At 39.9% G+C, this 15,703-nt stretch overlaps 1 protein-coding gene across 1 annotated transcript in view; it reads right to left on the minus strand.

The window, feature by feature from the left end:
- Positions 1 to 14,628, minus strand: part of Ergic2 (ERGIC and golgi 2) — a 33,652-nt gene extending 19,024 nt beyond the window's left edge. The window contains exons 1-6 of the mRNA XM_021165351.2: positions 14,223 to 14,628; positions 8,741 to 8,883; positions 6,817 to 6,925; positions 5,050 to 5,096; positions 3,982 to 4,052; positions 1,869 to 1,909 (exon numbers count right to left, since the gene is read on the minus strand). Coding sequence (XP_021021010.1) covers positions 1,869 to 1,909; positions 3,982 to 4,052; positions 5,050 to 5,096; positions 6,817 to 6,925; positions 8,741 to 8,846 — 374 coding nt within the window. The 5' untranslated portion in view covers positions 8,847 to 8,883; positions 14,223 to 14,628. The remainder of the gene's footprint in view (positions 1 to 1,868; positions 1,910 to 3,981; positions 4,053 to 5,049; positions 5,097 to 6,816; positions 6,926 to 8,740; positions 8,884 to 14,222) is intronic.
- Between the last annotated feature and the right edge of the window lie 1,075 nt (positions 14,629 to 15,703).

Here is a 15,703-nt window from a genome sequence, read left to right on the forward strand (position 1 = left end):
TGGTCTACAAAGTGAGTTCCAGGACAGCCAGGGCTACACAGAGAAACCTTGTCTCATAAAACCAAAAAAAAAAAAAAAAAAAAAAAAAAAAAAAACCCCACAAATACTAATTTCACAATACACCATATGTCATCGCAATGATAAAAGTACTGTATAGATATACAAATGAGAGAAGATATTTATGCACTATCCATCTAGAATACTGGGACAACAGGCCTGTTTTGTTAAATGATAAATCAAATTTATACAATAAATTTCATTTGAAATAAACTTTAAATCTAGAAAGAGAAAGCAGACATCCCAAAAAGCTTTGTGTTTGTAAAGAAAGAGGTTGAGATCCTAATTATTTAATGAAATGTACCACCTGAGAGCCAATTCTAAAGGTAAATGTGAATTCTAATGCTCACACTGTCAGATGTGGCAGGGACATGCAGGTCTCCACACTTGAGCACCCATTTAGAAGCAGAATCGAGAGAAGTAGTAAGAAGCATCTAGAAAGCATATCTCATCTTCAGGTTTATACGTCTTAAGACAAAATATTTGGAGCGCAGACCAACAGAAGCTAAAAGCTCCCACGTTTTAGAAATCTTGTAGTTCAATTCAGCTTAATGAATGGCAACGGTCAGAGCTTAAGGAAACTGTAAGATGTCTGCTTTGAACTCAAAAACCAATCACCAAGTGTAAATGCTGTATGAAGGTATGCAGAAAGCCCAAAACATGATAAAAAAGCTCTCACTCTTAATAAAAATAGTCTGTTCTCACTCATTACTACCGGTCAATATTGGGCTTCAGTTGCAGCACCCACCCTGTCAGAGAGTTCGCAACATGGCATATACATATAAATAAAAAGATTAAAAAGGAGTAGTTCATGTTAGTACTTCCGGGTTTTTGTTTGTTTTAGCTTTCTGAGACAGAGTTTTGTAGTACAGGCTGGTTCTGAACTGTTGATCCTCCTGCCCAGTCTCTTGATATTATTAGGAGTACAAGTATGCAGCACACACCTGACTCTCACCTTATTATTTCTGGATAAAATATACTTCATCTCTAGATCGAGCTTTCTAGTAAAAGTGCTAGAAACCTAGAAAGCCCTAATTATTCACTGTGTTTGTTCAACCATATTCAATTTCGAAATTAAGATTCTTCCAACCAGGAAAATCGGTAATTAAAAGTAAAGACTCCAAGTATACTAGCGATTAGAAAACAAAATGTCTGAAGGGGGTAAGAAAACCCTAAGTAAGTGCATTTTTGGTAATAATCTGAAATTAGGTAACCTTAAATAGAAGCCACCTTTGGGAACAAAAAGGAGAAAAGCACTGAAGGTAGAAGTAGTTTCTTACAAATGCAAGGACAGACCTACTTCTACTCCAGACACTACCAAGAACGTTACTGGAACAAAGGTCCACACAGGAGTATAAAGCCCCCTCTCATACTCACTGCTCACAGGCTCCCAGGAGGAGAGAGCTTTTCCTTTATGCTGTCCAGGTCAAAGTTAACTTTTTATTCTGAGACAGTTTCCATGTTTAATACATGTCCTAGAACTTACAATTTAGCCCAGGAAGGAGGTGAACTTATGATCTTCTAGCTTTAGCCCCCAAATGCTGGGATTATACATGTGCATCATCATACCAAATTCTAAACAATGTTCATATGTACTTTCATAGTTAGAAATTTCTAAAAAGTCAATTAAAATTAAAAAAAAAACCTAAAATTTATTTATGATTCAAAATATACTACAAAGATTATGTATGACTTTCCTAAGATCTGATAAGTTTTGAGGTCATATGGATTATTTATATACGAGAACATTTAACACGCATAGCTTCTGGTTAACAAAGGTGGTGCAGATTTCTATGGTGTTCACATTTTACCTCTGCCACTCTCTCTGCTGGGGTGAAAGGTCAAACAGTGCCTGAAACAGAAGAGAACACAGTCACGGCCACACGGGTCTCCTGGCTTTCATGAATCACAAGTGTAAATGGCTTTCTATGAAAAAAACAATAAACTTACAGTACCACTGACAAGTATTCACGATTTAATCTTCCGTAATGTTTTATTCAAAGACAGCACAAGAACACTTCACAGATTTTCACTATTTTCCTATGCATAGCCACTGGCATTTATAGGGACAAATACAAGCTGGCAATCAATCAGAACCTCAAAAACTGGTATTTCAAGAATTAAAATCACTCAAACCCAACATTTTTGAAACTGAAACCAAACTAAAACAGAAAGATCCACACAGGGGCGGGTGGACAGATGCCAGATAAGACAAAGCAAAAGCTGTGGGACTCAAGCACCCACAACCTTTCTTCCTGATAGGAAAAGGTCACAAAAGAAACCCACATGTCTTTGCTGAAAAAGGAACCTCAAAGCTTCCCCCATAAAATGAAAAACAAAGCCCACAAATTTTTGAATAGTAGAGAGTAAAGGTCACAGGGAGCCTTGCAAACATAAAGAACGGACTCTGATCCTGTGCAAAATACCCAAACATATAGAACATGTTTGTAAACCCAGCTGAACTGAAGCAGAGACACAGGTGGGTCCCTGAGATGACCAACTAGCCTAATGGTTAAGTTGCAGGACAGTGAAAGAATGTGGTAAAAAAATGTGGTGGACAGCACCTTTCCCAACAACACCAGAGGCTGACCTTAGGTCTCTACATATACCCACATGTGTATGTGAATGAGTACACTCACATATAGGCTATGAAAAAGCAATAGAAGTGAATATTCTGCAAACAGTATAAAATGCAAATGTCTCAGTGTCTACTCGTAACTGTCTAAATCTGAATCTGTAGATCACACTCTAATTTTTTGTAACAATCTCTGAATTTATAAGTAACATAACTCCATGTAAGTCACCATAAAATAAACTTTGCTAGTGGAAAAACAGAGATCAGAAGAGGGGATTAGAGTAGCAATAATAAATTATTTATTTTCCTGTCAAAATTTCTACCTTACAAGTACTTTCTGGTCTGAATATGAACTGTTCCTCTCAGGTTCCTAAGGTTAAAACCTAGGTCCCCAGCTAATGAATGGTACTGGGCTGGTAGGGACTTTGGGATGTTGACTTCAGGTGTCTTGTCCTGGCCTCTTCCTGTCTCTTTGTAACCTGTCCACCATGGGATAGAAGTTTCTCTGCCACACATTCCAGTATCCATGATGTTCTGCCCAAGGAACCATGGCCAGAACCCTCTGAACCTAAGAGCCAAGAGAAGAGCTCACCCCCCAGGCTGTCTTTGACAGCTATTTTGTCACAGAGACTCAAAAACGATGAAAACAAGGTCTTATCAAAGACAAACACGTATTTTTGTGCTGTAAACTAAAGTTAATTCAGCAATCAAAACTAGTCCACAAGTTTTTGCCTCAACCCAGTCAATGAATTTGGCTCTTCCTCCATCGTTAGTCATCAATCTTCAAGCCTGCTTAATGATAAGGAAACAAATCTAAAAGATGAGCACATACGCTACATGCCGTGGTGCCAGTGGACCACATGCTCATTCTGAAGCTGTTTTAGGACTAGTTCTGGTCAGGTCCATTGCAAGGGCATCTAGCCTGTAAGGTGCCATGTGCTGAGTCGACTACATTATGGACAGCTTGTGCTTTGTATCAACATTAGAAAAGGTAAGACTGTGATGAGAAAACTGCAGCTCAAATGTGTTTACAGATTGAGGCTTAGACAAAATAGCATAGGTCATCAAGTCCCCAAACAAAGTGCACAGCATACTCTTACATTCTTATGGCAAACACAAAGGAGGTAGGGGCCTCATAGAAGCAGTGACTTGAAATGTAACAGACACCAGGGGATCCAAAACACCAGCTGTGCTGATCTCAAGCTTTTGATATTAGGTAGAACTTTTCTCCATCACAAATTTCTAGCTTGGATCAGTTTTGAAATGGAAAAAAAAAAATCAGACAAAACAAGAGCAAATGTCTAAAGTCTTTTCAGCAAATATTTAAAAACCACATAAATCAAACTTACTGGTTCATAAGCCAGACCATCTGCAGAAGCAACCATGGTCTCTGCTAAATCCAGTACATCTGCTCCAACATCTGCATTAAAACAAAGTTTTTACACTTTGCACTCGAATCAAAACTATCATCGGCTATAAAACAGAGATGATGCAAAGAAAACTCAAAATACGTAATATGACTTTCATTTTTTCAAAAGTTAAAGCAGTAGCATTATGAAGCACTGTAGATAGTATTCCAAAATTTAAAAAAGTTTTTTTTCTACTTTCTGTTCTGAAAAATAGATGATACATGGTAAAAAGCATAAGGTTAACTGGTTAGCAGGCTTTCCCATGTTAAATAGCCTCTAAGTACTAAAGATGCTGGTCACGCTATTAATCACAAGAATTATTTTAAGTATTTAAAGAAATGTAAGGCAAATCTGAGACTTTAAAAAAGATCAAAAGGGAAATTATACTTTGAAAATCAAACATTTCAATAGTATTTAAATATTCAAATACGGTACACATTCAGGATCAGTGCTACTCAAAATTTAGTTATAATGTATTTCCTTATCTCTTAAAACCATTAACATAAGAAAAACTAAAAAATGAAAAGATTTTGTTGTTTTGTGAATGGAATCTCCCACAACTGATCCCTTTGGCAACGTAAAACCAGTTCATATTCAACTGTTATCTGAACCAACATCTTATTGGTTTCCACTTTCCAAGAAGACAATTTCCATGCAAAGCATCATTGCTGATCCACGCATAATTATATCAGACACTGGTACCTTTCCACTTTAATCAGTATAATCAAGCAAGGCTGGGGAATGGAAAGGGGAGGTACCTTACCACCCTTCACTTCAGAGAAACCCTGCACCTGCACCTTAACTGCAAGGTAGAGATGTAAAGGGATCAGGTGAAACAGGGAAATGTGGAGTGTGGGTAGGAAGCCTGACTCTCTACACTGGAGACAGACTACCTAAAGCACAACTCTAGATTTTCTTTACACTGTAGTCAGGGTCAAGTTAAATCTCTTCATGTGCAGACAAGAGTCACTGAGGTGATAGGACTAACAGTGGTGAAGATGTACTCACAGTGACACTTCATGGCAACAGTAATGTCTATGTTGATTCGCAATTTGCTGAAAGAGAAAAGGGCAGCTGTCAGTACCTATCAATCAGCCGGACACCAGAAATATAAATCAACTCACCTATGAAACTGTAGATTTCAGACAGTAAAACACAACAGTTAGAACTTCACTTACATTCCTTAAAATCAGAACAAGAACATTTAAAATTGTTTCTTTTGTGTGAACAGCCTGACATGGGTATGAGAAACTGAACTCTAATCCTTTGCAAGAATATCAAGTTTTAATGGCTAAGCCATCCCTCTGGCCCTTCAAAAGTTTTACTTAGTGACTATTCAAAAACATTTCTGCTTCTCCAAAAACAGTCACCTCTGCTAACTGCAACTCCACAGTCAATAATCCTAAGAAACTAAGGGATATTTCAACAGTCTCAGTCTAAACACCAGATACAATAGTTCTTTAAGGACATGAAACTTGAATCAAGAAGCAGCAATTCCAAGTTTTTTCCTTCCATCATAAAACCATCCATCACACACTATGGTGGTATCCTTCAATAGTGTTTCTTTATTGTGGAATGGAATTATACAATAGATGCTCCAGTTGTTCAAGTATCAGTGCTCAGTGATGCATACATGTCCTGGTAGAGACTCAGCCAACAGAAAGAGCCAGTCTTAGAAACGGAACCTGGATGAATGAGAGCAAACTACCAGGAAAGCATCTGATACTTAAGGACTTACAGCCTTTTCACTCTGAGACAGGCTCTCACTGTGCAGCACTGGCTGGCCTGGAACTCACTATGTAGGTCAGGCTGATCTGGGACTCAGAGATTCATTTGTTGCTGCCTCCTGGGTGCTGGGATTAACGATATGTACTACCAAAGCTGGCTTTACATAAGATTCAACCAATGCTTTGCTTTCATATGACCATGCTCACATAATATTAACTTCCAAATTCATTTTGTGGTGGTTTGAATGAGAACTGTCCCCAGTAGGCTTGTATTTAGTAGTGTTTAGGGAGGTTTTAGAACCTCAAAGGAGGAGTCTTACTGGAAGAAGTACATTACTAGAGGAGGGTTTTGATGGAAGACCAGCAATAAGGTCCTTGAAAAGACACCCAGTACTTTGAATAACAGATGAGTAATAGTGCAGGTGAACAGACCAAGACCCAACAAGAGCTAGCTGTGAGTTATCTGGGTCATCGAGCCCAGGAGAAGAGTCCTACATTTACTATTTCTATTTTTACAGAACAAAAAGTCAAAGCACACACAACACAGACTCAGTGACATGCTCAGAGTCATGTAGTCATTAGCAGAGCAGGGATAAGAAGGATATGGGAAGAGTGAACCCATCTCTGCCTATTACCTGAGACCATCAGAAACATCTGAATAAACCAACTGAGTGACTGCCAAGCTCCTTTTGTCTCCTAGTACTTGGTCTTCAAAGGTTTAAAGTTTTATCAAAATTCAACTTAGTGTAGACATAATTGCTGCCACATCCCCAGCTAAGGAAAGGCATGTTTCTAAGGCTTTTTGTTTCGTTTTGTGTGTATTTATCTTTTCTTTTGTTTAAACAAGTGCATACTGAATCTGTTTTAAAATTTAAGCAGTATTTAAATGATTCTAAAATGTTTCACTCTATGCAGGCAACTAATGAGACTTTTCAGTACTATTTCTTCAAAATTAAGATAAACCCAAAATAAAACAATGGACATTTTTAAAAGATGTTGTTTTAGAAACTGTGAATCTAAAGGTATCAAGAAGAAAAAAGTTAGTTACCTAGAAAAATCCTTGTCTACTTCATATTCGTACTTCATCCATGTATCTTGATACACTGAGAATTCCATTATTGTTAATAAAGCCATAGTGGTAAATGCTATTAGAGAAACTGAGAAATACAGCAACAACAAAAAAAGAGAATTAAAACAATAAAAAAGTAAACAGCTTTTTTTCTTTTTCTTTTTCGAGACAGGGCTTCCCTGTATAGACCTGGCTGTCCTGGAACTCACTTTGTAGACGAGGCTGGCCTCGAACTCAGAAATCCGCCTGCCTCTGTCTCCCAAGAGTTGGGATTAACAGCATGCACCACCACGCCCGGCTTGTAAACAGCTATCTTAAGTAGGACTAACTTAAAAGTGTCCAACATGAACGTTATTTAAATAAACAATATAAACAATTTAACTTAAAATGTTATATATGTTATAAATCAGCTCAGAAATGAAACCCAAGGAGCATAAACATCTACACACTGAGGAAAAACTGCTTGTCCTCAGTTCAACTGTCCCTTACTAGACAGACTTGTCACAGTTTTACACAGCACAGGTCTGTATTTCTTCATAGCAGTCACAGATAGAGTAATAAAAATAAGCATGCTGATAGCACCAACTCACAAATGGCTCCCTCGTTACTAAGGAGTACATCTGTGCTTGTAACTCCACTTGCATCAAATAAGCTCTCCAAGCCACTAAAATACTTTCATCTATTTTGCAATATCCTAAATACATTACTACTGCAATTAAGTGAAAACTAGTCAAAAAGATAGACTAAATCTATACTACAATATAGAGACAGGCTGTGGAACAAGAACTGGACTTCTTTCACTAACAAGAGTCAATCATAGGGATTAGAACTAGCAAGCCATTTTATTGAACTTTGGGTTTGTTTGTTTGTTTGTTTTGAGACAAAGTTTCAATCAGGCTAGTCTATAACTTGAACTTGGAGATCCTCCTACCTCCACATCCAAGTGCTGGGATTACCGTCATGTGCTACCATATCATGCCCAGTTTATGTGGTGTGGCGTTCATAGTCAGGGCACCACACATAGTAGGCAAGCACCACCAATTGAGCTATATGCAACCTTCATTACACTTTTTTTTTTATCCAATGAAGTTTCAAAAGCATATGAAATATCACCTTATTAATTTACCATGGGGAAAGAACAAAACTATTTATACTATAGGCATAGATTTTTCTTATATATTTCGTCACTTATTTTATTTAACAAATACTCTTATTTGTACCAAGTGTTACTCTAAACATTTTACCATAAAAAGTTATGTAATTAATATATTAACCCTAGCAAAATAAATACAAATCACCTCATTTCATGGAAGGACTACAGCAGATAGAAGTTAACTAGCTCTCTCTCCACTCTGGGTCCTGTGAGGCTCAAAAGACTTTCTTTTTTTTTTTTTTTCTCCTTTTTTAAAAATTTTTTTTATTATGTATTTTCCTCAATTACATTTCCAATGCTCTCCCAAAAGTCCCCCATACCCTCCCCCCCCACTTCCCTACCCACCCATTCCCATTTTTTGGCCCTGGTGTTCCCCTGTACTGGGGCATATAAAGTCAAAAGACTTTCTTACAGCAAACATTTACCATCACTCAACCTAGAATAGGAAAAGGCTGTGTCCAGTTTCACTTCACTTGTATGTAAGAGTTTTGTAATGAGAATAATGCACAACTGGAACGGCACCAAAGTGTAATCTGCCCTGCTTTGCTCACTAATACTTTAATAAACACTGCTGAAGGCATATGGGCACTGCCAGATGCTAGAGTGTTAATACAGACAGTAAAGACAGCAAATTGGCATAGTACGAGCAGTCACAAAGCCACAGTGAGATCCAACAGTGAGTTCTCCTCTTCATGTGGGCCAATGCCACCATGCTGGTGATCAGTAAGTCAGAGTCTGAACTGAGCTCACCTGTTCCCCCACTGGCTGACGTCTCCACATAGCTGTCAGGAACCTTGGGAAAGGCATCTAACTCTTTCACCAAACTTAAGGTTTTTCTCCGATTCAGTCGCCTCATCTTCAGAAAAACCTTCCTTCTCCTTCATATAGTCATACTAAGAAACAAACAGATAAATAAATATATGACCAATTTTCTTAGAAATTAACACTGCACATTTTACTCTTTTCTCCATTCCCACTCTTACAAAATTAATAATGAAAGGCAATATGCAAACACGCAATGAAGTGGGAAACTGTCACATTTTTAAAGAGTTAAAATTAAGTTGAATGTGTGTGTGTATATATATATATACACACACACACACATATACATTTATACATATACATATATATGTGTGTGTGTATGTAATTTCCACATACATGGGGAAAGTTATAAGACAAAACAAGCTGTGGTGAGTTCTCAGACACTTATTCTAACATTAGCAACACAGGTGTCTCTCGGCGTCCACAGGGAGTTGACTGCACAGATAGTCACAAAGTACACAGCACTCCAGACATCTCCTAAGATAGCACACTTGCCAACAATCCAGCACATCTTCTTGCACACTTTAAAATCATCTTTAAATCACTTACAAACCTAAGCAGAAACTTAAGACTGACCTTCCAATCATCCAATCTATTCATTGTATATGACAAATTTTTTTTTATATGTGTGTGATGTATATAGGGGCATCTGCTCATATGTGTACACGTGTACATGTGCAAAGATCAATGCTAAGCATTCTCTTCAATCTCTCTGCCTTATGTTTTGAGAGAAGGTCTCCTATGGACCTGGACCTAATCAATTCATACCACTGGAGCCTGGATACCTTACAAGTCCCTTGCATCCTCTTATCTCTCTCCCCACTGTTAGGATTATGTTAGGTACATGTCACCACAAAGAGCTTTTAACATGGGCACTAAGGATACAAACTCCAGCCTTCAAGCCTGTGCAGCAAGCACCAGGTTGAGCCATCACCATATGTCTCTCATTAACCACTAAAAATGTTCATGCATCTTTAATGAAAAGCACTGCTGTCCCCTAAACTCAGTCCAACTCTTATGTACGATTTCTGACAGCACACCTAGCTCACAACTTAAAGGAATGTGCTGCCTCTGCTCACTGAGTTTAACTCTAAATCTTATTCCCCTCCCATGTCCTGACCAAACTGGCCCTCAGGGCTGTTATCTTTGGAGGTACTGAGCTCAAGAGAAACACTTCACACTGTAGCCTTATTTAGAATGTATTTATATTCATATTCTCACCCTGACCCCGTGTATATGTGTGTGTGTGTGCATGAGAGAGGAGGGGGGAGGGGAGGAAAAGAGAGAGAGAGAGGGACCTCCTTTCTCATGAAGCAGCCCCTTGCCTAGACCTAAGAACTCAGTCAGTGAGCCCCCTAATCTTACAACCAAAAGTTGAGGAGCCAAACTGCTTCAAACCCAGGTTTTGAAAGCAGACATGATGCTCATTTTTCCAAGTTGATTCCCTCATTTTTCATCTATATTTTGGATTCTTCCGAATCTTCATTTCAGCTCCAATCCCTCAGAAAACTACCACCTTACCTTTCTCTCCTAGTGGTCTACCACTCAACAGCAGTCTTCTACTTTTCTGTCTACCTTCCCTTGACCATCCTCATGGCTTACAGAATCCTTCACAAACCAAGTCCATCAAATCAAAAGTCTTGCAGTCTAAGTTTCAGCAACACTAAAAACCTTTCAGTATTCATTCTCTCCTCTCTGCCAGCATTAGTCCTTGTCCTCTCCCCCAGCTTTCATAACGGCTGAGTCCATTTACTCTTCTGTGCCTCGTGAGTCTAGCATGGACTGCACATTCCATTTTCTCTACAGGTCAGTCAAGGAAAGCACCGTGTCTAACTTCACCTTCACAGTGCCAATGCCTGTAAGTATTGAGGGAAGGAAGGAAAACACATAATAGTAGTACAGACTGCAAATCTAAATAGTGTGATATTTGGGTAAATGAACACTTTAAAACACTATACATGAGGAAGAATTTGGTACTATTCAATACAGAATCAACAGCTCTAAACAATGGCTGTATTATAACTATATTGAAAAAAATGAAGAGAGGATTTTACTTTCAAAACTTAGTTATTTTTCATAATAAGCTTAACAAGTAAAGTGTTTTTTTTAATTTATACCATACTATGAAAATACGGCAAGTATCTGTTAAGTTTCACAAACCCCCGAACAAACACAATCTACGCCATTCCCATTCCCTTGAGCCACACAGTACTGACCATCCTGCTATTACCCAGTCTCAGGCCTCCACCATGATTCTTTTCTGGAACTGTTGTTTTAGAAGGAAACAGGCTGTCACTCTGAGTCATCTCCTATCCCATTCCAACAACCTCACAACTACCTCCAAGAAAGCCATTCCATCTCTAACACTTGACACCATATAAAGCCACTGTTATGACATGGCCAAGTTATCCAATGCTTTAAAAAAAAATTAACCTGCTCTTTATGCAATCCTCATGTTGTAATTCCCACTCAATACTTCATTCCTAAGACTCTCAAGGAAAAGTCACATCCTATTTCTCTTTCTACCTCTTCTCTTTGAAGTCTCCCATCCCTTACTAACAGTATGACAACTGCCAACTCCCAGTAGAATTCAATGCACTTTACTATTAATTTATTCTTCAATGCTGTGGATGACACCTTTATTCCTCCTTATAAATAAGAACAGTCATACATTTTTCGCAGGAAGGTGCAAGTGGTTCTATGAAGAACAGAGATTTAGTCCCAAGCAGTCCGGCTGCAAAGTCTGTTCCAAATTCAGGACTTGTTGCCAACTTCTCTGCACACTTATATACATCTACAGCTTCCCCATGGCTTCTGCACCCAGACCGATCAGTACTCATCTTACTTGTGTCATTCCACCATCATCTGAATCTCCAAAGGCACTATGTACACATGGTGTATATGCACACACTATCCAAGTAAAACACCCATTCATATAAAAGAAAGAGAAAATTAAAAGAAAAAGAAATGATACAGTAGGTAACACAGGTTTGTTTTGGATATCCTTTTTTAGTAAACTTAACACTGTGACTTTATCTCTGTCCATCTTCATACCCAGCTTTCCTGGCACTGCTCTTGTATACATTTCCACATTGTTCCATAAAACCCAGACTTGGGAGTCTCTGCATGATGCTTCTGTCTACTGGCAGACACTGTGTTTACACCACAGTGATTTCCAATACTACATCTGGTTTGTTTGCTATCTCCCATAACTGTCCTGTATATTTAAACAAAAGTAAAACCTCAAGGATATGGTGATAGCAGCTAAGACAATACTTGGAACAACTGCTTAAGATACGTAAGAAACAGGATCAGAACTGAGGACACCATACACACACCTGCTTTCAAATTGAGTTTGATTACTTCTGCAAACCAACAAAAAAAAAGGATTTATTTTGAAATGAAACTTATTTAATGAAATTTATTGGGGAGGCGGCACCTGTACCATTGCACTCATGTAGATGTTACAGAACAACAATTTATCTTCTATTACAAATGTTTTGAGTCACCTTCTATTTATAAAATATATTTTTAAAAAAGCCTTTGAAAATGTACTTAGTTGAAATCATAGTGGATTAGGACGATCCCAAATTAAAGACTGATGGATGTCCTTTCAAGACTGTGTGAAGGACCAATATACAAGGGAGATGCTATACAGAGAGAGTAGAGTGACCTGTTGTCCTGGGTTGCTCAGAAGCCAGAACACCAAAGAAGCATCATGTCCCAGGCCTTCTGAGAAAACAGGGCCTTTCCTGTGCCTTGGTTTTGAACTTTGAGTTTTAATGTCTGAAGAGAATAAATTTCCACTATTTTAAGCCTCCCAGTTTACAGTAAATGGTCTAATCTCATAACTTTCTTAATGATTAAAAAAAAAAGTTCCCTGGGACAGCAAGTAATATACTGTACAAGTTTTGTGATCTGAAAAACACAAACCAATCAGCAAACTCTCTGTTGGGGACTTCTTACTAGCTGTTATGACAAATCTGAGGGTCCTCAACTTCTCAGAATTCCTTCCAGATTGTTATCTAAAAGGGTAGGACATATGGGCTGCCAGTTATTAATCAAAATAGAGGTGGGGTGTTAGCCGGGCAGTGGTGGTGCATGCCTTTAATCCCAGCACTTGGGAGGCAGAGGCAGGTGGTTTTCTGAGTTCGAGGCCAGCCTGGTCTACAAAGTGAGTTCCAGGACAGCCAGAGCTATACAGAGAAACCCTGTCTCCAAAAAAAAACAAACCTTCTTCAGTCTCTACTGAAGCACTTCTCTGGCTTTTTGAGGTTAAGTATTACTATAAGATTCTCATTTTATTGGTGAGGAGACTAGGGCACAAAAGTCAAAAGACAAGTTGTCATTAAAACACCAAATTAAAATCTAGGAAAACTATTAAAAAGAATTTGTAGCACACAGTCTAAAACCAACTTCTCTTTAAAAATGAATTATTTAAATGACAAACCCTGGTGAAAATAAATGCTGTTTTGTAAATCTTTGTTGTTCGTGTTCTAGACCACAGTGACTTCCTTTCAGAGATCCTCTAACTTGCCATGTTTCGGTAATGTGTACCTCATGAAGTGAAATAATGTGTAATACTCAGCAACGCAGTCAAGTTTATTAACCGAAAGAAAGCTGCTCCCCAGGACCCTCACTACAAAAGCATGGAATTTCTATTTCTCGGGATCTTCCTCTACAAGCTGGAATAGTAACTTAAGGTTAACTAATAAGAAAGGTAGGCAAAGAGACCTTCCGCAAGCCAGCAGCACACTCGTTTCTTTAGGTACGGACGTACACTGGAGGTTGGAGAAGTGAAATTTGGAATTACAACTTCAAACCAATGAAGAATGCCTATTTTAACTGTCTTTAATTGCTTCCGAACGAAAGCCTATCTCGAAACACCGAAACAGCTGTTACTTGCCTATAGCCTAGGGCACCGAACTGCACGCCTGAAGTTAATGACACGTTTGCCCGTGGATCGCTGAGATCTCGTCTACGATACCCACGGCGGTCCCGTATCAGGAGCTGAGCCGTCATTCCCTGGATGGGTCAACAGCTGACAAACGGGACACACACACCACCTGCCTCGGCGTCTGCGCCCGCCCCGGCCCCTCTCTAGGCCCGGCTTTTAATTTACGACGAGAGTGGCCACGGTGCTGGCAGGGTCGCTGCGGTCCACGACAGCCTGGACGAGACAACGGAGGGCGCGGCCGAGCACCGAAGCTCCCCGGCCGCGGGCGCGGACGCCGGCAGCACTCGGCAGGAACGCCCCCGGGCAGCGGAGCGGCTCCGCGGCCAGCTGCTCCGCAGAGTCGCGACAAGTACGGGACAGCGCCAGGCCTGGGAGCCCCCTCAGCCGCGCCCACGTCCCCGTCCGCCCGTAACCGCCGAAGGAATCGGCCCCGGCGGGGTTTTAGCGTCTTACCCAGTGGTACGGTCCCAGCCGACCGCCATGTTTCACAGAAGCCCGGGTCGCCCGAGCCCGGCGCACACGAAGATCTCGCGAGAACAAGAGCAACTCTCACGGCTGACCATATCCGAAGGGAGCGCAAGTGGAGACCTCGCGATACTTTCCGCGTTGACGGTGTGTGATCTAATCAAGCGGCGCGGTCAACCTGAAAGGGGCGTGGCTACGTGGAAACTATGTGAAAACAGGAGGCCGGTCCCTTTCCAGGAAGCGGAAGTTACCTTTCGCCTGACCCCCGAGACAAACCGACTAGAACGGCGCTCCACACTACAGGCCGGAAGTGATCTCCAGCCACCTTAAGGCGCCGGCCACACTGCAGCTCAGGTGGTTGAGCGGCCTCCGGCTTTGCGTCTTAATTTATTCCGGTCTACAACACCTAAATCTCCCTTGTCGGGCGTGGAAAAAGGTTTCGATTATTCGGTCAGTGTGCTTAAGGGTTCCCTAAAAGTAAGCTACGCAAGAAAGCCGGACAGTGAGTGCTCGTGGCCCTTCACAGCACAGGACAGAATAGAGGGGCTTTGGAAAAGAAGTTGGCTCCGAAATGCTGGAGAAGAACCCACTTCAGCTCCGGTCCTACCTATTTGCTACCAAATTTTACAGTCACGCGTTGTGATTTAAAAACAGTTTTAAGAAAAGCGTACTTATGACGAATGTCTACCCAAAAAGCAATGTTTTCTCTAATCTTCACAATACTATTGCCAAGAAATACCACTATTTACTTGGTTAGTAGGTAAGGGTTTAAGTTTTAAGAGGGAGGTAAAGAGTAGTTAAGAGCTGTCAAAGAGAAACAGTCTGGGAGATCTTGACTACAGTAAGTACTAAACTGTACATCAGCCACTCAAATCACAGCGTTTCACTGTGTGTATACTCCTTTTACTGAAAAGGAACTCTCATCCTTCAAACCAAGGACAAATGCATGCACTCTGGTGGCAATTTAATCTCCAGACTTTCAAGACCACTCCAATTAATCATAAATTCCTATTTGACTTAAGGTTCATGGATAATAGGCTTAAACACAGCCTCAAGCCAAGATTACCTAAGTTAAATATCCAATCTAACTTGTTAATAACGTGACTTTGAGCATATTGCATTTCTTTGTATTTCTATTCCCTCATCTGTGAAATGGGCATAATAATGTGTTGATACATGTCTAAAATGAAAACTTACCTCACTTATCTGTAGCTCCTCCCTGTCGTCTCCATACCCAGGTCTACAGTTTATAGGCTCTTGCTTGGATAACAGCAGAGCTGTTGTTCATTTAGTTACATCTGATCCTTTGTCTCCAGGGTACGTTTCCTTTAGAGTAATAACGATCCCCCTGAGAGCTGGGTTTCACAACATAGCAAAACTAAATAATTTGACCCTGCTATTTTTAGAAAAACAATTTTCAGAGCTAACAAGCATAAAAGTTAATTTTTCCCGAAGAGTGAAGCTTCTTA

The sequence above is a fragment of the Mus caroli genome, chromosome 6 (genome assembly GCF_900094665.2).
Source record: "Mus caroli chromosome 6, CAROLI_EIJ_v1.1, whole genome shotgun sequence".
Taxonomy (NCBI): domain Eukaryota; kingdom Metazoa; phylum Chordata; class Mammalia; order Rodentia; family Muridae; genus Mus; species Mus caroli.